The sequence below is a fragment of the Anomaloglossus baeobatrachus genome, chromosome 5 (assembly GCF_048569485.1).
Source record: "Anomaloglossus baeobatrachus isolate aAnoBae1 chromosome 5, aAnoBae1.hap1, whole genome shotgun sequence".
Taxonomy (NCBI): Eukaryota; Metazoa; Chordata; class Amphibia; order Anura; family Aromobatidae; genus Anomaloglossus; species Anomaloglossus baeobatrachus.
Window position 1 is genome coordinate 472646518 of NC_134357.1, and position 25469 is coordinate 472671986.

General features: G+C 46.6%; 1 protein-coding gene across 2 annotated transcripts; it reads right to left on the reverse strand.

The window, feature by feature from the left end:
• Positions 1-9200: 9200 nt before the first annotated feature.
• Positions 9201-21448, reverse strand: LOC142310348 (CCN family member 5-like). 2 transcript variants are annotated; one of them, XM_075347866.1, is made up of 5 exons: positions 21320-21448; positions 17241-17457; positions 13894-14145; positions 11609-11778; positions 9201-9692 (listed from the first exon to the last, which is right to left on the reverse strand). In XM_075347866.1, exons 1-5 carry the CDS (start codon positions 21329-21331, stop codon positions 9471-9473), a joined length of 873 nt encoding a protein of 290 aa, XP_075203981.1. In that variant the 5' UTR covers positions 21332-21448; the 3' UTR covers positions 9201-9470. The 2 variants fall into 2 exon arrangements, with proteins under 2 accessions (XP_075203981.1, XP_075203980.1); XM_075347865.1 differs by lacking the exon at positions 21320-21448 and adding an exon at positions 20369-20456.
• Positions 21449-25469: the final 4021 nt, after the last annotated feature.

The following is a 25469-nucleotide window of genomic DNA, read 5'->3' on the forward strand; positions in this document are numbered from 1 at the left end:
GGGAGTCCGACAGCATTATTAGTTGGGGTTCGAAATGTCAATCCCGATGTCTTCCCTTACCACCTAAGGTCGTTGCGGTTGCATCAACTGATCTCTCTCCCATACCTACACCCTATTTGGATTTCACTGACGTGTTCTCCAAACAGGGTGCTGAGGTTCTTCCACCCCTAGGCCGTATGACTGTGCCATAGACCTTATCCCAGGTTCGGTTCCACCTAAGGGCAGGGTTTACCCCCTGTCGATACCTGAGTCGGAGGCCATGTCGACCTATATAAGAGAGAGTTTAGAGAAGGGGTTCATTCGTAAGTCTGTCTCTCCCGCGGGAGCTGGGTTTTTCTTTGTTCGGAAGAAAGAGGGTGATTTGCGTCCCTGCATAGATTACAGGGGTCTCAACGCAATCACAATAAAGAACAAATACCCGTTACCTTTAATTTCGGAGCTCTTTGACAGACTGAGGGGAGCTCAAGTTTTTACGAAGTTGGATCTGCGGGGTGCGTATAACTTGGTACGAATTCGAGAGGGTGACGAATGGAAGACCGCTTTTAACACCCGAGACGGTCACTATGAATACCTCGTCATGCCTTTTGGTTTATGTAATGCACCCGCAGTATTTCAGGACTTCGTAAACGATGTGTTCAGGGATTTACTGTTATCCTCTGTAGTGGTGTATCTGGACGACATCCTGATTTTTTCTCCTGATCTGGAGACTCATCGTCAGGATGTCGTTCGTGTCCTTTCCCGTTTAAGGGAGCACTCATTGTTTGCTAAACTCGAAAAATGTGTATTCGAGCAGTCATCCTTGCCTTTTTTGGGCTACATTATCTCACAAGAGGGTCTGGCTATGGATCCTGCGAAGCTCTCTGCTGTCCTGGAATGGTCCGAACCTCATTCCTTGAAGGCGGTGCAACGCTTCTTAGGATTCATAAATTATTACAGGCAGTTCATACCCCATTTCTCTACTTTGGTGGCCCCTTTGGTGGCCTTGACTAAGAAAGGTGCTACTCCCAAAGTCTGGTCTACTGAGACATCTCAGGCTTTTGAGGCAGTAAAAAGACACTTTTCAACTGCTCCCGTTCTTCAAAGACCCGATGAGAATAAGCCCTTCCTCTTGGAGGTTGATGCCTCTTCAGTGGGTGCTGGTGCGGTCTTGTATCAAAAGAACGGTGCAGGTAGAAAAAGGCCGTGTTTCTTCTTTGCTAAAACCTTTTCACCGGCAGAGAGAAACTATACCATTGGGGATAGGGAACTGTTCGCCCTGAGATTAGCCTTGGAGGAGTGGCGTCACTTGCTGGAAGGAGCGAAACATCCTTTTCAGGTCTATACAGACCATAAGAATCTGACGTACTTACAAACCGCTCAGCGTCTGAATCCTCGCCAAGCCCGCTGGTCCTTGTTTTTCTCCCGCTTTCACTTCTCCATCAACTATCTGTCTGGGAGTAAGAATAACAAGGCAGACGCCCTGTCTCGCTCTATGGTTTCTACCCAGGAAGAGATTGACGAACCTCGTCTTATCCTTCTCTCCAGGGTTTTTCATACGCTCTCCCCTGTGACGTTAGACCAAATCCCACCGGGCAAGACCTTTGTTCCGCCTGATCGACAGAATGATATACTGTCGTGGGCCCACACCTCAAAGGTGGGTGGGCATTTTGGTATTAGGCGGACACGAGAGTTACTGGAGAGGTGGTATTGGTGGCCACACTTAGCCAGCCACGTCAAGAGATATGTCGGTTCCTGCTACTCGTGTGCTCGCAACCGTCCATTACGGCAGAGACCGGCTGGGCTCTTGCATCCTTTACCAGTGCCAGATAGACCATGGGAGGTGGTAGGCATGGACTTTGTGGGTGATCTTCCGTGTTCACAGGGATATAGATTTGTGTGGGTCATTACGGACCATTTCTCCCGGATGGTTCATCTCGTACCGTTATCGAGAATCCCATTTTCCAGGGTACTAGCCAAACTATTCCTCAAGCATGTCTTTAGGCTTCACGGGATGCCAGATCGTATCATTTGTGATAGAGGCCCGCAATTTGCTTCCCGTTTCTGGCGAGATCTTTGTAGCCTTCTGCAAATTGAGTTGAATCTCTCTTCGGCATACCATCCGGAGACCAATGGTTTGGTTGAGCGTACCAATCAATCCATGATTATATACCTTCGACACTTTGTTGCTGAGAACCACGATAACTGGTCCTCCTTCCTACCCTGGGCAGAATTTGCCCTTAACAATTCGCTGGCTGAGGCCACTGGGCAGACGTACTCAATAATGGGCAACACCCTAGGGTACCGGTACCGTTTCCCGCTGCTGCACCTCCTCCTCTTGTGGCCGACTGGGCAACTAATGCCAGAGAGGTTTGGGATCGGACTCAAGAGTCGATTCAAGCAGCTAAGGACCGTATGAAGACGGTGTCCGATCGGTTTCGTCGCCCAGCTCCTGTCTTTTCTCCGGGGGACTTTGTGTGGCTCTCTGCAAAACACGTGAGACTTAGAGTGAGCTCTGTCAAATTTCCTCCTCGATTCCTGGGTCCTTATGAGGTTCTTCGACAAGTAAATCCTGTAGTCTACCAATTAAAGTTACCCGTCCATCTTAGGATCCATGACAAATTCCATGTCTCACTGCTAAAGCCGGCTATTTTACCTCACGCTCGTGAAGTGCACTCTCCTGCCTCTGATTCCTCTCGCTCTAGCTATGAGGTACGAGCCATAGTTGGTTCTAAGATGGTTAGAGGGCGCAGGTTCTTCTTGATAGATTGAGAGGGCTACGGCCCGGAACATCGCTCTTGGGAGCCTGAGGAGGCTGTCCATGCTCCCGACTTAGTTGCCGATTACCTGCGTCGCCGGGAGGGGGGCCCTTGAGGGGGAGGTACTGTTACGGTTGCTGTGGCACTGGAGTCTATGTCCAGATTTCTTGCTACTGCACATGTGCGAGCACTGGAGACTATGTCCAGATTTCTTGCTACTGCACATGTGCAAGCGCTGGAGACTAAGTCCTATCTTGGAGCCATTGCACATGTGCGGATGACATCATCGCTGACACGAGGTCACATGTCTCTGACACCTTCTATGCCGATTGGCTGCTGGTCATGTGCTTGTGACACGTGGTCACATGTCTCTGACACCTTCTATGCCGATTGGTCGCTGGTCATGTGCTTGTGACGCTTTGCTCGGTGATAGGCCAGCGTGACTTCATTCCTGTCATTCTGGCAGCGGATTGGCTCTGGTGTCCTCCATCTTGGATGAGGCACAGAGTCTATATAAGACCCTGCCGCACGCCGCACGGCGCTCAGTCCTCTTGGTTCATGCATGAGAGTAGACGCTCTGTGCACGTTCCTCTAGGCATCTCTCTGTCTATGCTAGGTGAGCGCTACTGGCAGGGTAGCGTTCTTATACTTTACAGCTTCGGCTGCAGTCCGTATCCTTACCTCTTAGAGGAGCAGACATAGGCAGGTGCCTGAGGCACATGGTCTGGCTGGGCCTTGTGATTCTACTTGTAGGTGGACGTTGCCGCTAGGGTAATGTTCCTTATACTGCGTCTGGCAGTTGTTCGTATCCTCGCACACTAGGGGAGCGAACAGAGGTAGGAGCTTTGTGCGGCTTATGCTGCTGTCCGTCTCTTTTGCACCACTAGAAGAGCGGACCTAGGCAGGTGCCATATCTAGTGGTTCGTGTCCTCGCACACTAGTGGAGCGAACGCAGGTAGGAGCTTTGTGCGGCTTACGCTGCTGTCCGTTTCCTGGCACCACTAGAGGAACGGACCTAGGTAGGTGCCATTTCACACTCACTGCCTTTGTCTCTGTGATTATTAACAGAGACCATTCCACACACCCTCCAAGTAAGGGAGGAATTGCCTTATTTACTAATTATATTCCTCTGTGAGTTTAACAGAGGTATTGCACTCTGCCATAGTCTGCAGCAGAGTCTTTGCACGGTGGACCCTGACTGTCTGTTACTCCTTTAGGTTTTATTATCAGACAGCCCCCCGTAACACTGTGGTAGTCGTGGTGCTGGATGAGGATTATAAAGTAGACGCACACACTGTGGTAAGCCAAAGTCTCTATGCACCGCTGCCACTGCGGGGAGCCCGCCAAGGTGTCCGCTCCCACCGGCGTCACTTGGTAATCCGGACCCTGCCTCCGTGCATAATTTAGTTGTCTGTTGTGGCCCCTTGGCTTGAACATGTTAGGGCCCCACTACCTATGTGAAGTGTAGCTGTGCTCTTGATGGATGACACTTGGGATTTCAGTGGGTTGTTTTATCTGGAGATCCCTATACCCCGCGTTGTGCTGATGCCTTCAATCTCTGAGCTCTTAGGGAAGTTCGTGAAGATACTCTCCCTCCCAGGTTAATTATCAGGACGTTGAATCGGTTCCTGACCTAGGGTCCTGTATTCCGTCGCGCTTGGTACCGGTCCGGTTATTGGGCTTCCTAGTGCCGACTGTCCTCCAAGACTATGTCCGTCACACCCCTTTCCAATGTCACTGCTACCGGTCCCCGACTCCTGTGGTCCCGGACCACGGTCTACGACCCAACCTAGGTCTCGCTCCCCGGGAGCTACTACTCCCAGCTCCTCACTCTTTGAGGGCTCTCACTTCTCTGTTCTCCACTTTCTCCCTCCCACCAGTCTGCCTGACCCCTAGGTAGGTGGCCCTGCTCCAACTTGACCATCTCACTGGTGTGTCTGACATGCATGATGTGAGATGTGATTAGGATTTGTGGTGCTAATGGAGGTGACACTGGTTATTGGGAACCTGGAACCAGGGGGTTGAGTCCTGCACCCTGGGGGACAGGATGTAGTTCCCTGTAGCACCCTGATATAGTCAGGGGCGCTACAGATAGATAACGAGTAATCAGCCCTATCGAGGAAGTAAAGATGAGGACAGATGATTGTGTCATATTCTTCACATTCAGCAATATTACTTGTTTTTGTTTAGTTTTATTTTTTTCATATAAATGTCAGTAATTTTTCTGGAAGTCATACACAAGTCATCATTTTGTTACAAATAGAAAAACAAAACCTTCCAAAAGAGAGTGTTCCTTTAGAAGTAGATTAAGGGTTTAATGTGGTTGCATTACATTTCAGAAACAATGCCCCTCCTCTCATGGTTGTGTATGGTATTGCAGCTAGCGCACTGCACTGACATGCAGAGCGCCGTTTTGGCAATTCTACCTCTTTGTCTAGTCCTTATGGCTAAGACATTTTTAAAGGTTGTATATTTTAAGCTAAGCACTTTTCCTGCAATATTTTCAGGTTTGTCTTTATTCCTATAGAGCAGAGGTGGGCAACCTTTTTTCCATTTGGAAATGTCTACTAACCTTTGGGGGCCACACAAAATTATTAACTTGAAAATGACCCTGCTATATTTGGTCAAACAATTAACTCAGCCTTACTGTGGTGTGTGTAGCTGCTTCTCTTTGGTGGGGCTGTGATGTTCTGTGATATTGATCATATCGCTTCTCACAACTGCTTTTCCACATTTGTCTTGGTCTAGAGAGGCTGGGGGTATAAACATTACAGGAGATGCTGGGGTATAGATAACACAGGAGGCTGGGGTGTATAAATTACAGGAGACGCGGGGGTGCATAAGTTACAGGAGGCGCTGGGGTGCATAAGTTACAGAAGGCGCTGGGGTGCATAAGTTACAGGAGATGTTGGGGTGTACATATCACAGGAGGGGCTTGGGCGCATAAATCACAGGAGATGCTGGGGCATATACATCACAGAAGGGGCATATACATCACAGGAGAGGCTGGGGGCATATACATCACAGGAGACACTGGGCCATATACATAACAGGAGGGGCTGGGGGCATATACATCACAGGAGAAGCTGAGGTGTATACATCACAGGAGTCGCTGGAGCGTATATATCACAGGAAGGCTAGAACACAGACAGCACTGGCAGCGGAATGGACAGAACTGGTGGTGGCAAAAACAACACTTGGGGGCACAGACAGCACTAGGGAGGCAAGGACAGGACTTGGCAAGCATAGACATCACCAGGGAGACACGGATTGCCCTGGGGGGCACGGACAACAGTGGTGAGTACACAGCACTGGGGGGTTGCACACAGCACTGGGGAGTACAGAACAATAGGGGGGAACGGACAGAACTGGGGGACACGAACTTCACTGACCGTGGCATGGACAGCACTAGAGGTGGAACTGACAGCATTAGGTGGTGTAGACAACACTAGGGGGGCTTGGACAGGACTGGGAGTCCCGGGCAGGACTGGGAGCCACGGACAGTACTGGAGGAGCATAGACATCCCAAGGGGGGCACGGAGAGCACTAGGGGGGCACGGACAACAGTGGGGGATACACAGCACTGAGGAGTTAAATGGCACTGGGGGTGGCACACAGCACTAAGGGGGCACACACACTATTAGGGGGTACACAGCACTGGGTGGTGGCACACACACTATTTGGGGGTACACAGCACAGGGTTGCGGCCTCACAGCACAGGGGAGGAGGAGTCACACAGCACAGATCCGGGAGGCATGTACAGAACGAAGGCCGGTAAACTGTTGCTCCTCTAGTTCTTCTCTAGGACGGGAGTGCAACTCGCGCTTACCCTGCCTACAAGGTAAACCTTGAACACGCTGACACTGGCAAACATGAGGACCTTGTAGTATGTGCACGCAGCTGCGTGCACATCCTCGCATCGCATTGGGATTTTAAGGATCGGCAGCCAGTAAGACATCGGCTGCCGCCTGAGCCGGGGGCCACGGGAAAAGTCATCACGGGCTGCAAATGGCCAGCAGGCAGGAGGTTCCCCACCCCTGCTACAGAGAATAACATTCTGTCATCCACTTTCATGTATTAAATGGGTTGTCCTTTTGAAAAAATATATATCTTTAGATGGGAGTCAAATATAAACATATACAACTTACCAATATACAGTCATGCTCGAAAGTGTTGGCACCTTTGAGATTTTTACAGAAAATAAATTATTTCTCCAATAATATTATTGCAATTACAAATGTTTATGCCATTTGCGTGTATTGAAACAACACAAAAAAATGACACACACACACAAAAAAAAAAGAAAATTGGACATAATTTCACACAAAACCCCCAACACAAACTGGACAAAATTCATAACACCTTTCCAAAATTGTGGCTGAATAACTTTGTTTCAAGCATGTGATGCTCGTTGAAACTCACCAGTGGCAAGTAACAGGAGTGGGCAATATGGAAATCACACCTAAAACCAGAAAAAAAGGGGAGAGATTGACTCAATCTGTGCATTGTGTGTCTCTTTATGCCACATCAAGCATGGAGAACAGAAAGAGAAGAAAAGACCTGTCTGAGAACTTGAGAAACTAAATTGTTGGCACACTCGACTAAATATTTTGTTGCACATCTTTTGGTATACGTAACTGCAATCAAATTGCTTCCTATAGCCGTTAACAAGCTTCTTACACCTCTCCCCTGGAATTTTGGACTTTTCTTTTGGAAACTGCTCCATTTCTCTCATATTTGAAGGCACTTTCTCCCAACAGCAATTGTAAGATCTCTCCACAGATGTTCAATGGGATTTTGATCTAGTCTCATTGCTGTCATTTCAGAACTCTCCAGCACTTTGTTTCCATTCATTTCTGGGGGCTTTTTGAAGTATAGCTGAACTGTTGGATTGCATGACATGGTGGCAGATCATTCCTAGAAGTCTGGCAGTTAGTTCACTGGCAGTCACAGTTGGTACTGAGGGAGCCCCCAGTTGTGAACACTGATGAATTTGCTGCAAGACTGTTCTGCCACCGTGTCACACAATCCAACAGTGTGGCAGTGCATTCATCTGAGGTCACAGTTGGCGGCTCACAAAGCACAGAGGGTATCATGGGAACTACCAGCTGCAATGCACTGCCAGATTGCTGGACTGTAGGATTGTGTGACATGGCAGCAGAGCAGTTCGGCAGCGAGTTCACCGGCGGTCACAGTTGGTACAGTGCGAGCCGGCTGTGAACTCCAGTGAACTGAGTGATGTCTCTGCTTCTCTCAGTCGGGGGTTCCCCCATTGCCTTCAGTGTGTCCCAGAGACTGCAGTGACTGATCACGTTTTCTGTCCCTGCAACCTATGGATGCAGCAGAGCCGAGGATCGTCATAGAATGTTGTTGTGGATTATGTCAAACCTGTGGGGGTGTCTTGGGGGTTAATAAATGGGTGAAAGAGGGTTGTCTTTTTTATTTAAAAAAATATTTTTTTTCTGTTTAGTGTTTATTTATACTTACAAGGTTAGTAATGGGGGTGTCTCATAGTTTCCTGCTTATTACTAACATAGGGCTTGAAGGCATCAGTGATTTTGACAAATCAGAGCTATCATGAACCCCATATATTACCCCGATTACCACCACACCAGGGCAATTGGTATGAGCAGGGTATAGCACCAGAATTGGCACACCTAATGTGTTGCGCCAATTCTAGGGTGGCTGCGGGCTTCTATGTGTAGCTTGGAGGGACCAATAACCATGGCTCTTCCCACCTTGAAAATACCAGCTCCTAGCTGTCTGCTTTAGCATGATTATTTAGCAAAAATAGAAGGGACCTCGCATAGTTTTTTAAAATTATTTATTTTAATAATTTAAAAAAAACGGCATGGGATCCCCTCTATTTTTGATAACCAGCCACAGTAAAGCAGACAGCTGGGGTTTGCAGTCTTTAGCTGTCTGTTTTACCCTCACTTGTTAGCAAAAATGGTGGTGTGCCGGCCAATCACAGCCATGACAATAGCTGAGATGGCTGTGATGGGGTCTGAAGTGCCCACACCAGAAAAACGTACTGTTTGGCTGCTCTTCAGCCTTTCAACAAGCTTTATTTGGATGACAAACCAGAACAGGAACCAGATGTACAGGTAGAAATCTGTGTTTGGGTCCGAGACAAGGACATCCTATTTTTGGTGCGAACCCTGAACTTTACAGGCCGGTTTCGCTCATCCCTGTTCACAAGACCTCAGACAGTTCTCGTCTCTTTTTGTTCTCGGTGCTTAGAGTGGTACACACAGACAGTCACACAATGCAAAGACTGAGTCAACTTCTCCCCTTTTTATCTGGTTTCAGATGTGATTTTCATATTGCCCACACCTGTTACTTGCCACAGATGAGATTGAGCCAGCATCACGTGCTTGAAACAAAGTTGCTTACCCACAATTTTGGAAAGGTGACAAAAATTTTGTCCAGTCCATTTTCGCGATTTTGTGTGAAATTACATCCAATTTGCCTTTTATTCTCTGATTTTTTTTGTGTTGTTCCAATACACACAAAGGAAGTAAACAAGTGTATAATAAAACGTATAATTGCAATAATTTTCTGGGAGAAATACTTCATTTTCCTTAACAATTGCAAGGATGCCAGCAATTTCGGCCATGACTGTATGATGCATCTGTGAGTCCAAGGTCTCGGCAAATCACATAATGGATTACATTTGGACATTTGGGTCTTCATTATATTGAGCAGGACTTGCTTCTGGTGTCTCCACCTCTACTAGTAGCAGACACATGAGTAGATGAACATCATCAATCTCCTGCTTAGTCCTGCTGTACACTGAAACTCCACCATCTCCGTTGATGTCTGATGAGGGATACATGTTCTCAAACCACACAAACCACAGAACTTGAGGCGGAAGCTGCGGATGCTGAGACAACCCGGGAACTCCAACCTGACCGGTTGAGAGGGCTGTAGGTCGGGGACACAAGGTGCTCCTGCCTAAAGGAAGAAGATGTTTTAGGATATGTCAAGGGCACGATAAAAAGAGAAAACAATACATCCACTAGAGAATAGTCATGTATTGAGAGGACAAGTTCTCCTTAGTCTTACAGAGGCCTGACCTTTTCATAGCGGCATTGGATGCATAATCTGGTCATAATCTGCCAGTGACACGATGAAGTCATACATTCCTTTATACTATGAAGTGACCCGACAGCTGCACAATATAGGATGCCTACTGCACGGGTCATTCACATATCTATAAAAAATGAGGGTTATTATGTAGTGTAAATTTTACTGGTGTGAGTACCCCTGAAGACCAGACTCCATACATCGGCAAATTACATGTACTGTATATACAGTTTCTCTCTCTCTCTCTATCTATCTATCTATCTATCTATCTATATATATATATATATATATATATATACTAGCTGTACTACCCGGCTTCGCCCGGGTTAATACCTGTTGTTAACAAAATAGAATGTATTAACATTCTCGGGATAGTAACTGTCTCTCTTTTTCTCTCCCATTCTCTGTCTGTCTCCTCCTCTGTATATATCTCTCTGTCTCTCTCTCTATCTCTTTGTCTGTCTGTCTCTGAATGTCTCTGTCTCTTTCTCCATCTGTCTCAATCTCTTTCCCTGTCTGTCTATCTATTGTTTTCCCTGTCTGTCTCTTTCCCTGTCTGTCTCTTTCCTTCTCTTTCCCTGTCTGTCTCTTTCCCTGTCTGTCTCTTTCCCTGTCTGTCTCTTTCCCTCTCTTTCCCTGTCTGTCTCTTTCCCTCTGTCACTTTCCCTGTGTCTGTCTCTTTGTCTGTCTCTTTACCTGTCTTTGTCTGTCTCTTACCCTGTCTGTCTCTTTCCCTCTCTTTCCCTGTCTGTCTGTCTCTTTGTCTGTCTCTTTACCTGTCTGTGTCTGTCTCTTAACCTCTCTCTCTTTCCCTCTCTTTCCCTGTCTGTCTCTTTCCCTGTCAGTCTGTATCTTTGTCTGTGTCTGTCTCTTTGTGTCTGTCTCTTACCCTGTCTATGTCTGTTTCTTACCCTGTCTGTGTCTGCGTCTTTCCCTGTCTGTGTCTGTCTCTTTCCCTGGCTGCATTGTGATACGCCAACATTCCATATAAGGGCGTGGCTGGCTGCGCATTCTTCTGAAGTTCTGACTGCACTGTGGCTCCCAGCTCCATTCGCTTTAATGGAGGCAGGTTTTTTGGTGATTAACTGTAAAGCGTGGGGTTAAAATTTCCCCTCAAAACATAGCCTATGACGCTCTCGGGGTCCAGAAGTGTGAGTGTGCAAAATTTGTGGCTGCAGCTGCGACGGTGCGGATGCCAATCCCGGACATACACACAAACACACACACACAAACACACACACACACACATTCAGCTTTATATATTATATATATATATATATATATATATATATATATATATATATATATATCTATATATAAATGCCATTAGGTTTAATTAAGTATATGTTGATCAGCCACAAAACATTAAAAGTGAATTGAATAACATTGTGATCATGGTGGGATATATTAGGCAAAAAGTCAGCAGTTCTTGAAGTTGTTGGAAGCTGGAAAAATGAGCAAGTGTAAGGATCTCGGGGGCCTCCACACAATGTACGGAACCTATCCACAGAACACCTTCATAGATCTTCTGGAGAACATGTATCAAAGGGTCAGAGCTGATTTAGTGGTACAAGAGGGTTCTACACAAAATTAGGCAGGTGTTTTCAATTTTATGGCTTATTGATATATAGGGTTAGCCTATGTTTGATAAATTGCTATGGTCATTGAGGTGAGGGTTAGAGCTGAGATGAAGCTGATGACTTGCAGTTGTCATCTTGAGTGAAACATTTGGCATCACACAGTTTGGGTGGAGATATTCACATGTCCATGTCAATAACACTTACTGTGCCAACTGAGAGGTCTCCACAGGGTCTCACCATACACAGACGGCTCTGACTTTCCAGTCTGCAAAATAGATTCTGGTTTGTCACTCTTAAAGAAATCCCAATGCCACAGTCAGCAGAACAGGGTCCCCATTCTGTGCTCCACTCTGGGCAGCTGGACTCCACCATACCTGGAAACAAAATAATGCAGGGTTTTATTCCTATATTTATTATTTTACATCGCATATCCAACATATTCTGGAACAATGTATATGGGTTAAAAATCTAACAGATTCATCAGGAAATGTCTCCTAATCTAAAAAAGGCAAGCAGTCCAATATAAACCTTTTTTCAATAAAAATCAGTTCTTTAAGCAGATGAAGGATCCTCCTGAATCTTCCTCTTTCACCATCCTTGATGTATTGTTGTATGTTCCATCCAGTAACAGTGCCGTCCTCTTACCTGGCTGTATCCAGTTGTATCACAGGTAACAAATCACGTGAAAGAACAACCAGATATAAGTCAGCACAGTCATACAGGTGATTTCAAGAAAGAGGTTTAACTATACTTACAAGATCAAAAATGTAAAAAGTCATGTAAACTACATTAAAATCACATGCAGCATGCAAGCAGCTACATGCGTTTCGCCTATCACTATCTTCAAGGGCAAGCTTGCCTCAGAAGACTCCAACAGGCGAAACTAAGGGTTGGGCAGTTGTAGTATTTAATCAAATGTACAGAGGATGTTACCACTTAGAGTACATCATTCCCTATTCCCACTATCTAACAATCTAATTTCCCAATATCAGACACATACCATGGTCAGATTGATACGAGAGCCAATTATTTTAACAGAATGCTATTAAATTGTCAAAGAAAATGGTGCATTCAGACGAAACCCACAAGAACCCAGGTATAACATTGTGTAGATATTGTGCTTTGTTGGACTTGAGCCCAGAACCCCAAAGTTACGGAGACTCACTGCCCATATACACTCATAGTGTCATCATGGAAGTTAATCTCCACCCTGTAGAATAGGGGAGTACAATTACCTATTATAACTTGATTATGGTGGCCGCTCCCTTCAGCACCAAGTGGGAAGTGAGAATGATCTGAAGATCTCACAGTGCAGGTGTGTCTTGTCATACCTCTTAGGTTATTTCATAGGTTTGTCAATAACCTCCACTTTACTAGTAAAAGTTCAACTTTGAGTTTAGCGATACTAATTGGAAACTAAAATTGACTTTAAATGTTTCCTTTGAAGTGACTTCCTGTGTACCGTCACTTTAAGTTCAGAGATATCATTAACACTTAGTATATGCCGTAATACCACAGTCCTGTTCCCTGTGAGTCTATATACTACAACCATAGGGTAATACTGACATGGATATATATTTTGGTCATATGATGAGTGAGCGGCCTTGCCTGGCTGTGGGAGGATTGCAGTAAATACGTAATCCCCTTAAAGGGGTTCTCTACCTCTTTATTTTTTTTCTTAAATGCATATATTTTGGACTAGGAATCAATTTTGCGATTTGGCTTCATTAAGAATTACTGTTTTGCTTTGTTTTTCCTACACATTAAACCTTCATATGGTGTGTGGTCATAAATTAGCAAAGAGGAGCTCAGAAAAAGACACATTCAAAAGGTAGAAACTCTCCCACTGGACTGTCAGAGTGAGTTCACTGATTTTCAGTTAACTTATTGTAATGCAAGTCACTACTTACGGATAGTACAGATGGAAGAGTAGCAGGAGGACTCGTATGGATACAGGGAATACACAGAACCATAGTCAGGTCATAATCCCAGGGTCAGAATTCCAGGAGGGCATGTAATAGATTCAAGGAGAAAACTGAGACGTGGTCTGGAAACGGTCCGAGGTCAAAAGCCAGGAGGTCATGACAGGAACAGGGAGCAGATAGAGAGGAGTCAGACAACGGTTCGGGGTCAAGAAACAAAGATCAGAGCACATGCAGAAACACAGGCCAACAGCACAACTACAGAACCAGAATATACGTCTGGCAATGTTCTGGGAGAGCATGCTTAATAAAGAAGCAGAGCAATTACCAGGAAGATGGAACACCTGAGTAATCAATCAACCTGCCAGCTCAGTAGCCCTGGAATGCACAGCAGAGCATCTCCTAGTGTGCTAGATGCTCTGCACAGAGGAATTGTAACACCTATAGTACAGCAGACCCTATAGAAGGCAAATAGTGAAACATTTTTAATGAAACCCAACTTCAAACATGATTTTTAGCCAAACATATATGCAAATAAATAAGAAAATAATTATTATTTTTTTTTACCTTGTTCCACACTGTTTAGACGCTTGGGCTGTTGGGGTCCATCACATATCCACTCATGGCAGCATTTCCCTGGGACATTGACTCGGATAGGAAAGGGACAAGTTGGGCTCGGAAGCCTGATGTCCTCACTGCACAGAGGAACACAGGTTACGCCACCGTCCATACATGTGCACTGGACTTTACAGCTGGGCTGAAATGTTTCTCCATCTTCATAGACTTTCCCATCAATGTTGCAGCCGCCATCCTGGTTATCTGGTGGGGAAGAGGCCATGTAATATATATCAACAGATATTATCTTGTTACCGTTATTCCGGGTTCTTTGAAGAGAATAACAAAAATATTGCGAAAAAAATATCAACATCTTGTAAGTCCAGAGTCATAATGTCATCAAGCAGGCCACTAGGATGGAACAATGGGCTTTTTGATAATGTGGCTGAAGGCAGAGGTGGGCACCTGCCTAAATACCCCTTTAATTGCCTTAAGGACAATTTTTATGGAATCAATGTTTGTTCCCAATAATAAATGTGAACAATCAGCTTCTGAATGAGCAAAACGTTGGCTCATTGCCCCAAAAATCATTGGTATCAGCTACCTATGTAAATAGTTTATGTGCTGTTGACAGCATGATGATTTTTTTTGTCGACCCATGTGAACGGGCCAGGAAACGAGCACTGATCAACTTGTAGTTTATCTGTGCTTGTTAAAGGAAACGTCTCAGGAGAATTTCACCCCCAAACTGTTTTATATTGCTCTCTCAAAGACAAATCCAGCAATACCTTTACAAGTCCAGTCCATTCCCTCGTTACTGACCAAGGAGGCTAAAATGTTTTGCCGATCTAAAGCCTCTGTCACTCCAGCTCTATTCCCTGCCCAGTGCCGCGTTCGCTTGCTTAACTAACAGCTCCCTTGTCTGAGGAGACTGTCAGTGAAGCAGGAATGGGCTGGGAATAGAGCTGGAGTGACAGAAGCTTCAGATCTACCATAGTCATCCAGCCTCATTTCCATATCAATTCAAACGCTCATTTCTCAGTAATGGAGGCATAGACTGGCCATGTAGAGGTATTGCTGGACTTGTTTTTGAAAGAGCTTTATGCTCATATAAATAATTTGGGGTTGAAATTTGCCATAAGTCTTGATTTCTAGTTTCACAATAGGAATGTGAAGAATATAAGTATATTTGTAGGGTCAGGACTAGCATAATATAGTCTTTTGGGGTGACATATGCGTTTTATTTAATACACTAGTGTCAGGACTATCATAAGATGCTTGTAATAATAATTAATAATAATTTTATTCATTTATATAGCGCTATTAATTCCACAGCGCTTTACATACATTGGCAATGTAATCTACCGTTTGGCAAAAATGGTGTCAGTTGTATTAAATTAATCAGAATAAAGTGAGTGCATTTGTGGCCACTTTCTAGGTATTTTAGGCACTTTTTTTCATACTTACTGCCTCTAATGTCTAATATAACCATACCTCCTAATTTTGGTGTATCTCTGTAAATACATGGTGGATTTTATAATCCTTTAGCATCACAATTTTAGACACAAAATGTTTCCAAACCTGTCATAATAGGCAAATAAAACTGTGTCGAAGTAAATTGGCATGCGTGTCTCCATGTTTTGCGGCAATTTAGGAAAGGATGCTAGTACATTTGTAATAGGTGACAGTACCCCCATGACATGATGTAACTGTGCTATGTTTTATGTATTTACCATTTACTGTTGAATATTATAAATGTATGTGTTGATATTTAAGTATCGATATGTTAGAAAATAATAGTTTCTGGATGTAGCAGAGTTAGGGACTGTTTATCACGACAGTAGAAGGAGACGTAGAAGACATGCTAGATAAGATAGGGTTAAAGTAGCAAAATGGAGGAGTAACAGATGACAAGGCATATGGTTAGGAGAGGGAGCTCCAGAGGAAGTCAGTTGAGAAGTGGGTTCAGAGTGAAAAGACATGGCCTCGATGCTAGTGTCAGGAAATCCCAAGGTAACCTCTAGGGGTCCGAGCCTATGACTTACCCCGGCGGGCTTAGAAAGTCGTCCAGCTAGTGAAGATGTCGGGGCCCAGAAGAGAATGAAGGTGTGCGGGGTTATGGAGAAGGATGTGCAGACCCCGGGTATTGAGGACGAGGTTCAAAACAGTAGGGGACAGAACAAAGATTAGTACCCCACAGAGAGAAAAAGGAAGGCCAATTCTGTCATACCGTGTGAAGAATAAAAATAAACAAAAACTGGTTGGCCACGTGAACTCTGGTGTTGTGTGTCTTACTTTATCATGGCATCAATGACTGGTAGAAGGGGTGATGAGCACTGACCCAAAGCAGCATTAAGTATCATGCAATCTGCCCTAAGCCATATCTGCACACAGAGTCTCCTTGGCGAAGGAGAGTGGTACCCGTGCAGCCCAGGCATGGCCGATTTCTTCACATTTTGTAAACTTCCTCCAGTGCTTTTCATATAATCCTGCCCCATGGTACATTAAAGCTAAAAAATAGGTCTTATGAGCCATACAAGCAAATCGTTAAACTGGAAAAATCAACATTAGACAAGTGTAGTCTGGATAATAGGTAACAAACAGTGATGAGCAAGTACTAGGGTGCTCGTTGCTCGGTACACGCAATGATGAGTGATCAATATGATGCTCAAGGCTCTCTACTCAAGTAGAATAGGTCAGATGCTCAGACAGGCTTAACTTGAGTAACGAGCATTATGGAAGTTACTTATTGGGCAGTTTGGATCTCCACCCACATACAGTGAGCCATAAACAAAGCATTTCCAGGAGGAGGGGTAGGGTTCTTTTTTGGATACACTACATCTCAATTTTTTTTTACCCCCAGATAGAGCCATTCAGAGACTGCAAGTGGCTCCCTCTGGGGTGCCTGCTCACATCATTCACTGTTGCAATCCTGTGCTTTGTGTTCGATGTTTCACAATCGACACATCAGACCACCCGTGATACTCGGCTGAGCACCAAGCGTAACCAAGCATCCCGAAGCTCGATCGGGTAACGAGTAGGAACGATCGAATACTTCGATTATCCGGCTTCGCGAATATTTTCCGAATACCTCGCCGCTATTCGCGAATATTCAATGCACAATGTAAGTCTATGGGAAACCTGAATAACAACTATTCAGAACTATTCGGGCTTAGCATAGACTTACATTGTGCATCGAATAGTCGAATAGTGGCGAGGTATTCGGAAAATATTCGCAAAGCCGGATAATTGAAGTATTCGATCATCCCTAGTAACAAGCAGGGCCAAATACGCTCTCTCATCATTAGTAACAAACAATGCTGACTGTATGGATATAAAGTATGTGGGTGGCATCTTACAGTTACAGGTTCCTCCCCTTCCATCAATGCTTGTAGAATAATCGCAAGTCAGTTCCTGCCTCTGATCACATAAGTTGATCTGGTCACATGGCTCTCCAAGGCGCCGCGTGCAGATCTTGCAGCAACCACAGCCATCTACAATTAGGGATGAGCCATAAGGGCATTGGGGTGGGATCCAGGGGCAGGTACATGGGAGTCTGCAAATCTGTGAGCAAATCTGATATAAAAGAAAAAAAAAAGGCAAAATAAGTGCATTTAATTTTCATCTGTAACAACAACAGATCAATGTATATCAATCCTTAACCCTAACCCCTACACTCTGCACATTTTGTCTAAGGATGTAGTGACATCTGAAACACATAGAATGCTCAAATCTTCTGGCATCGGCTATGTATTTTATTAACTTTTCACTTTAATAAAGAAAACGAAAATTTGTGAAGCTGGATTACTTCCTAACCCTTACAATCTGCTCATCTTCTCATACTGCCTATATCAGATCTTCTCATACTGCCTATATCAATGTATCTCACATTGATGAGGATCACCCCTGTTATCGGTGCAGTGACACTGGGGAGTCAGTTTCACAAATAATTATATCATACACATATATTTTTATTAGAAATTAACAATTTGTAGATTAACATGCTGCCGGTGACCCATCTAGTCCTCTGTAGCAGCCAGTCTTCATTTCTGTGCCCGGCATCCATGGCCCAACATCCTATGTGCCTTTTGTACTTATTAGGCCCTAGTCATCAAGACTTCACATAAGGTTTAGTGACAGCCAGGATGTCAGGCCGTGGTTATTAGCCACAGAAGTAAAGTTTGGCTGCCAGACGAAGTCACCTCTAATTGAATTATTATCTCTACTTTCTATGGTTGGTTTAGCAAAATTGTTATGGACTACAACTAATGGTGAGGACCATGCATCACCATGGGACCCAGTAGCAAAAAATTGAGGCATGCTGTCTAGGCGATCACCTTGTGTCAGGTTGGTCTTAAAGGGAACCTGTCATCAGAAATTTCGCCCAAAAGCTAAAAGCTTCCCCCTCTGCAGCTCCTGGGCTGCATTCTAGGAAGGTCCCTGTTATTATTGTGCCCCATGTGAGACCAAAATAAAGCCTTTATAAAGTGCTACCTTTTTGTATGCAGCTTCTGTAAATGTGTCACGGGGGCGGGCTCTCTGCCGTCCGTTATTCTGCCTCCTGGTCCTGTATGCCGCCCCCATCGCTCCTTTCCATATCTGATGCACCGCCCACTGCTCCAGCCATCCCCGCGCATGCCCAGTGCCAGTCTCACAGGACTGAGCAGTGTGACCGCTGGTGACGTGTGCGCAGGCAAGTGATTATGGGCGGGACTGTGACTGTTATCAGCAAGTACCCGCCCATAATCTCGTGAGCGCGCAAACCTCTCCAGCATTCACACTGAGCTCAGTGTAGATGCTAGACTGTATGGGCTGCTTCCAGGGATGAGGTCCCTTTGTCATGTGATAGTATTTTGAACACGCCCCTATCACATGACAAAGGGACGTCATCCCTGGAAGCAGCCCATACAGTCTAGCATCTACACTGAGCTCAGTGTGAATGCTGGAGAGGTTTGCGCGCTCACGAGATTATGGGCGGGTACTTGCTGATAACAGTCACAGTCCCGCCCATAATCACTTGCCTGCGCACACGTCACCAGCGGTCACACTGCTCAGTCCTGTGAGACTGGCACTGGGCATGCGCGGGGATGGCTGGAGCAGTGGGCGGTGCATCAGATATGGAAAGGAGCGATGGGGGCGGCATACAGGACCAGGAGGCAGAATAACGGACGGCAGAGAGCCCGCCCCCGTGACACATTTACAGAAGGTGCATACAAAAAGGTAGAACTTTATAAAGGCTTTATTTTGGTCTCACATGGGGCACAATAATAACAGGGACCTTCCTAGAATGCAGCCCAGGAGCTGCAGAGGGGGAAGCTTTTAGCTTTTGGGCGAAATTTCTGATGACAGGTTCCCTTTAAGCTTAATCTAGCTGTCGTCGATTCCTCCTGATCTCTCAAGGATTATTCATCATGTTTATTTGTGTTCTCACTAGGGAGAGGGGAATAATTCCCTGCTGGACACCTCAAGTTTAGGATTATCACCCTAACTAATAAAATGATTGGGTATGTTGAAATACAACACGGCTCTTTTTTTTTCCTCTCAACGAGGGTCAAGACACCTCAATGCATATTAGATGGTTAGCAGGTCCACAGAAAGAGATTAACATAAATGGGCAGATCATTTGGAATAAGGCTGAGTTTATAAACTAACCTAAACTCATACCAATTCAACCATAATAACTACAAATAGATTAAACCCAATCTCACCAGATTACCCCAAATCCAAAAAGACTGAAGCCCCTGATACATTTAGATAGGTTTTGGTTATATGATGGTTCGGTTGATAAATAGCCGGTAGTTTTCACCCCCAACTCTACCATATACAGGCGCGCTCACCCTGTCGAGTGCTTCTGTGTTCTCTAAGACAGACGCTACCAGTCATCTAGTTTATCGCTAGAAAACAAAAGTATCGGCACTCTGAAATTGGATATGCTGGAACTTTCTGTCCCCTGATAACATCTATTGGGGACAGTCTGGATACACATTAGACTGTTGGCCAAATCTGTCACTGTCAGCGATTTTTTCCGACTTTTGTCTAATGTGAACGGGGGTCTTAAAGCTGTCTATACACATAGGACAAGTAGAGTCCGAAATTCATTTAATTGCATATTTGTATGCATGATACGACAGATCAGGATAGCCAAATTTTACCAACAAATGCTTTATACTTTTATTCTCCCCTGAAAACGGCCCAGAAAATTCAACCTGGCGGATCCCATTTTTGTCAGATAATAGCTATTACTTGTATAAAACTTGAGTTGGCCATTACTATGTGTATACTGTAGGCAGCATTAACCAAACCAGACAAATCCTAACCAGAAATACCGCAACCCAATGAGACCAACTTCAAACCTACCAGACTACCTCTAATGAAAGGAACCCAACCCTATAATGCAGATCATGAAAGAAAAGCAGAGTACACATCAAATGACTGGTGGGATATGGTGGAATGGTGTACTGCCCATGAATGATCTTCATGATCTTACCTGAGACAGAATGCAGGCCAGAAGCACCAGGACTCCCCTGCAGCCTGGCATCATCCCAGCAGCCTGTGTCTATGTGGACAGTCCGGCACTGGTGTGTAGGGCTGCAGAGCTGGGATGTTACTCACAGGCAGCAGTACAAACACCAGTTCCTTGGACTCTCGACAAGATTTTCTTTTTTTTTTTTTTAAATGTCTCTCATTTCAGTTCATGTTTTTACCTCACCTCAAATCAAAAAAATCTGACAAAAAGAAAACAGATCAGCTAGAAGGAAAGTCACCACCGCACTTTTGTTGGCTGCTGCTCAGAGTTATCCTGGGAAATCTGCAGATGATGACAATGGCAAGTGACGGGTGGCAGAAAAATAACCATAAAATGATCCCTGTCCGGAGCCCATGAGATCCACACATCATATACTAAAGAAGCAGCTATTCCATATATTACCGCTGACAATTAGAAATTGATTCTCAGGATTTCGTTCCATCTTTCAGGTTAGTAATATAGTGACTGGTGGACAGGAGCTCAGCGGATTTCCTTACTTCCTGCCTCTTCTTTGCTTTGGCGGTATGATGTTGCACCAGTCTGGTTAATCAAAAGAAGAGCCAGAAATACTGAGAGATAAGGAAATTCATAGGGCTCCAGTCCAGCGGTTACATATTACTAAGTTTGTCGATGGACCAGAGTACTAAGAATCAATTTTCCCATCTCTACTGACAACCAACCTCTACATCAGAGGTCCCCAACCATTTTGATCCTGAGAGTCACATTCTACTCTGAGAGTCATGAGCCACATTCAGCTCCTGCTCCCCCTCACAGTAGTGACACCCAGAGCCCCCATTACAGTATAATTACAGCCACAGCTTTTCCACAAAAATCACATTGAGGCAGTATTCCAAGATCTGGGGATTCCTACTTTATTCCATTCAGATTTGCTCATTTGTGAGGGCTACTCACAATAATCAGCATCTGAAGACCTGATCTTCATATCTGTTTGCTAGACCTGGTTCTAATGCAACAAGCTGGCAGACAGCTATGAGCCACACAACATGGGCCTGCGAGCCACAGATTGGGGACTCCTGCTTTACATCTTGTCTAAGAGGTTAACACAGCCCAACCCCATTAATAACACTGTGAGGGTGGCCCGTGGTGGTAGTCATGGGCGAAGTGCTTCTTGACAGTTCTCTTTCGGTGGTCCGCACCCTAGCCACCTCCACAGAGCTAAAGGGAAGGGATTGATAGCGGTGATCCTGACAGTGTGTGGTCTTTGTGTGTGCAAGTGATGCGCCAACAGGGTCCATCAGGGTTACTTGTTACTGGGCCAGTGTCAATTCGGGTTGTCACAGTGGCCAGGCCCGGTTCCGTAATCCCAGCAGTGTCAATAAATGGAGGAATGATGAGGATGGGGGTAGTAGTTATTCGTGACGTCACCTGTGGTGTGCAGCAAGGTATTAGCCGCTGCTGCGGGAGGTCGTCTCTGGGGCGGATGATAACGCAGCTCAGATGGTATAGCTCTCCACAGGCAGAGCTCAGGCCCCAGGGAGGATGTGGGGAGTAGTAGTCGACTCTATTAAAGGAGCGCAGGGTTGGAGGCGATGAAGAAGGGGAGTGACACAGGGGTTGCAGTCAAAGTTCTTTACTCACTGATATGACGCTGATATTGGACGGCCGCTCCCCGCTGTCATGGCCTCGAGCCGATCCCGGATAGTTCGGAGGTTAGAACCAGTGGGTTTCACTGTGAGTCCTTCCTTCTTGCGCTATGTTGTGTGAGTCCCTGCGGCCTTAAGCCACGCTGGGACCCGAGTCTTTGGATTGGCTCCATTCCTGTCCCGTATAGAAGGCAGCACGAGTCCGTAGTTGGTGCCGTCCTTTTGGTCACAACCCCTGGCTCTATATGCTGCTGTGCCCCGGGCACTTTTGGTGGGCTAGAAGACTTGAAATCCTCTGTCCAGCGGATTCTGCTGGGAAGACATGCAGTGCCCACCGGCCTAGGGCTCTGCACCCTGTTCTCTCTGTGCCCGGTCCTGAGACAGCTATATCGTAGCTCTCTCCTCAGTAACTGTCCTCCACGTCTCACTTGTTCCCTGTACATCACTCCCTGATGACTGACTGAATGGCTGTGTGTGTGTCGCCTTACTTCCCAATCTGTACTCAGTACTCACTCCTGGTCCTGGGACAAATTCCTCCAGCCTCCCGTCCCCAGGACCTCCCTCCTGCAGCTCTGCTTCTTTCTCCCTCTTCAGACTGTCTGCCGTGCAAACTGCTGACTCACCACTTCCCTCTCTCTCTGTGCTGCTCACCCCTCCCCCCAGGTTCCTGAACGAGTGAGCAGAAGGTCCACTACATTAGTAATGGCCACCCTCCAAGTCTCTACCCTAGCCCAGTCCCAGTGAGGGGGCATCTAACTGTGTATTATGGGGGATTATGGTCGTTTTACCGGTGATGAACTCCTCCGTATCCAAGATGAATATTGCACCCTGGATGAGGTGTAGTACCCTGTGGCGCCTGAAGCCGCAGGTGCACCACACAAGCCATACCTTTGACTAGGATTCTTCTGCTGGAGAGTCATCGACACAGACTCGGGATACTTTTTCAACAGTTTTACTATAAGTTTCAAACATCGATACTGTAGACACAATACTTGAACATATTCTAGGATACTTAACTGTAAGGCAAACTTTCACATTAGACTGCTTCATCACTCCTGGTACTACTGCTGCTATTTGTCAATCCTCCTCTTCACCACATGACATCACAGTTCCACACAAAGTCATATAGTCCTTACTAGCCAGGGTCTCATCCCACCCACAGCGAACAGTGTCGACTGCTTTTGGACTCATCTTGTCTACCGTGGTTCTGGTGCAAACCTGTTCGTCCAGGTCTAAGCCAAGCCTCCTCTTGAGGACTAGTAATGCTGGAGTCAGTCCTCTGACCGGGAAATTTCTGTAGAGTTAGGGCCTGGTACTCACAACTTGGGACCAGTGGGGACACCCTACTTGTCCCCGACTGGAGCCCTTTCCGCATGCTCTGTTCCCGATTTGACCCTGAGAGTCAGGTTACGGCTGCCATAGACAACGACTTTCTACAGCATAAAGGTATCTGTCGGGTTTGTACACTTCTCCTACACTACCAGCTTTACACTCTCTAACTTCATCTGACTAAACCAGGATGGAGTGAGGCTATATACTGTAGCTTACTACTCCTCCTGTGGGCGGCCCACAGATCTTAACTGTTCCCTGCCTAAGTCCTCCTGTCACTAGGCAGAACCTATTCTGTTTACCAGGAAGCAGTACCTAAACCGGCCACTAGATGGCCACTCTTACACTTTATGTAAGACTAAATTGCATACATTAGCACAATTCACATTATTATAACACAATGATGATCAGTGTCTTTAGGGTAGGGGCACACGGGCCTAGTCACTCTCTTACAACTCCACTACTGAATCTATATATATAATTGCCTTATTCTGTCTGTCTGTCTGTCTGTCTGTCTATCTGTCTGTCTATCTGTCTGTCTATCTGTCTGTCTGTCATGCTCCAAAATTGTGTCCTTACGGTGACACAAAGCTGATTGGCCGCTGGGCTCGCCATGGTCCCGCCCCCCCACACCGATTGGCCGCTCGCCCAGGCTGCGCCCCCACACGGATTGGCCAGCCGCTCGCCCAGGCTCCGCCCCCCCCACAGATTGGCCTCTCGCCCCGGCACCCTGCAGGCATTGGCAATTCGGCCACGCCACGCCCCGCCCCCTCACGCAATGCACGCTAGCTCTGGCCCCGCCCCCTCCCTCCCCCCGCGCATTCCCCGAACTGACACGGCTGTCACCGAGGTGAGTACTGTACTTCCCCCCCCCCCCCGCACATTCCCCGAACTGACACGGTTGTCACCGAGGTGAGTACTGTACTTCCCCCCCACCCTCAACCCCCCCCCCGGCCTCCGCTCGCACGGGAGTGGTGTGGATACGTTGGTAACCATGCTCGCATGGTTACAAGCGCATCAAGGTCCTGCTGCTGCGGCGGAAGAAAACATACACACACATCAGATCACACTCACTCTCACACGCACCTCGCACACATCTCACACACACCTCACACACACCTCACACACACCTCACATCGCATTCACATACTTACAGCATCCGGCGATATCGCTTGCTTCTCAGCCTCGATACTGTGCTGTTGTGACCTTCCAGGACCTGACGGAGGATCACATGGCCAGAGGCATGTGGTATCTCCGGATGTTGTGAGTGTGAGCGCGTATGTGCGATATCGTCAGTGTCTGTGTGTGTGAGTGGATGCGATCGGGTGTGTGTGAGTGGATGCGATCGGGTGTGTGTCAGTGGATGCGATCGGGTGTGTGTGAGTGGATGCGATCGGGGGTGTGTGAGTGGATGCGATCGGGTGTGTATGAGTGGATGCGATCGGGTGTGTGTGAGTGGATGCGATCGGGTGTGTGTGAGTGGATGCGATCGGGGGTGTGTGAGTGGATGCGATCGGGTGTGTGTGAGTGGAGGCGATCGGGTGTGTGTGAGTGGATGCGATCGGGTGTGTGTGAGTGGATGCGATCGGGTGTGTGTGAGTGGATGCGATCGGGTGTGTGAGTGTCGGCAGAGGAGCACGGCGTGCTGGAGGAGGCTGGGAGCAGAGAGGCTGATCATGGGGAAGGCTGGGAGGGGGAGGCTGATGCTGGGGGAGACTGGGAGGGGAAGGCTGATGCTGAAGGAGGCTGGGAGGGGGAGGCTGGGAGGAAGGAGGCTGGGAGGAGAGAGGCTGATCCTGGGGAAGGCTGGGAAGGGGAGGCTGATGCTGAGGGAGGCTGGAAGGAGAGAGGCTGATGCTGGGGGAGGCTGGAAGGAGAGAGGCTGAGGCTGGGAGGAGAGAGGCTGATGCTGGGGAAGGCTGATGCTGAGGGAGGCTGGGAAAGGAAAGCTGATGCTGGGGAAGGCTGGGAGGACGGAGGCTGGGAGGAGAGAGGCTGATCCTGGGGAAGGCTGGGAGAGGGAGGCTGATGCTGGGGGAGGCTGGAAGGAGAGAGGCTGATGCTGGGGGAGGCTGGAAGAAGAGAGGCTGATGCTGGGGGAGGCTGATGCTGGGGGAGGCTGGGAAGAG

What these genes read in the sequence shown, in the direction of transcription:
- LOC142310348 (XM_075347865.1), bottom strand. Translation starts at nt 20,422, where the DNA reads ATGATGCCAGGCTGCAGGGGAGTCCTGGTGCTTCTGGCCTGCATTCTG. An exon ending in TCTAAACAGTGTGGAACAAG is followed by an intron (nt 11,779 to 13,893) that starts GTAAAAAAAAAT and finishes TTTTGTTTCCAG; the next exon opens with GTATGGTGGAGTCCAGCTGC. An exon ending in GAGACCTCTCAGTTGGCACA is followed by an intron (nt 9,693 to 11,608) that starts GTAAGTGTTATT and finishes TTCTTCCTTTAG; the next exon opens with GCAGGAGCACCTTGTGTCCC.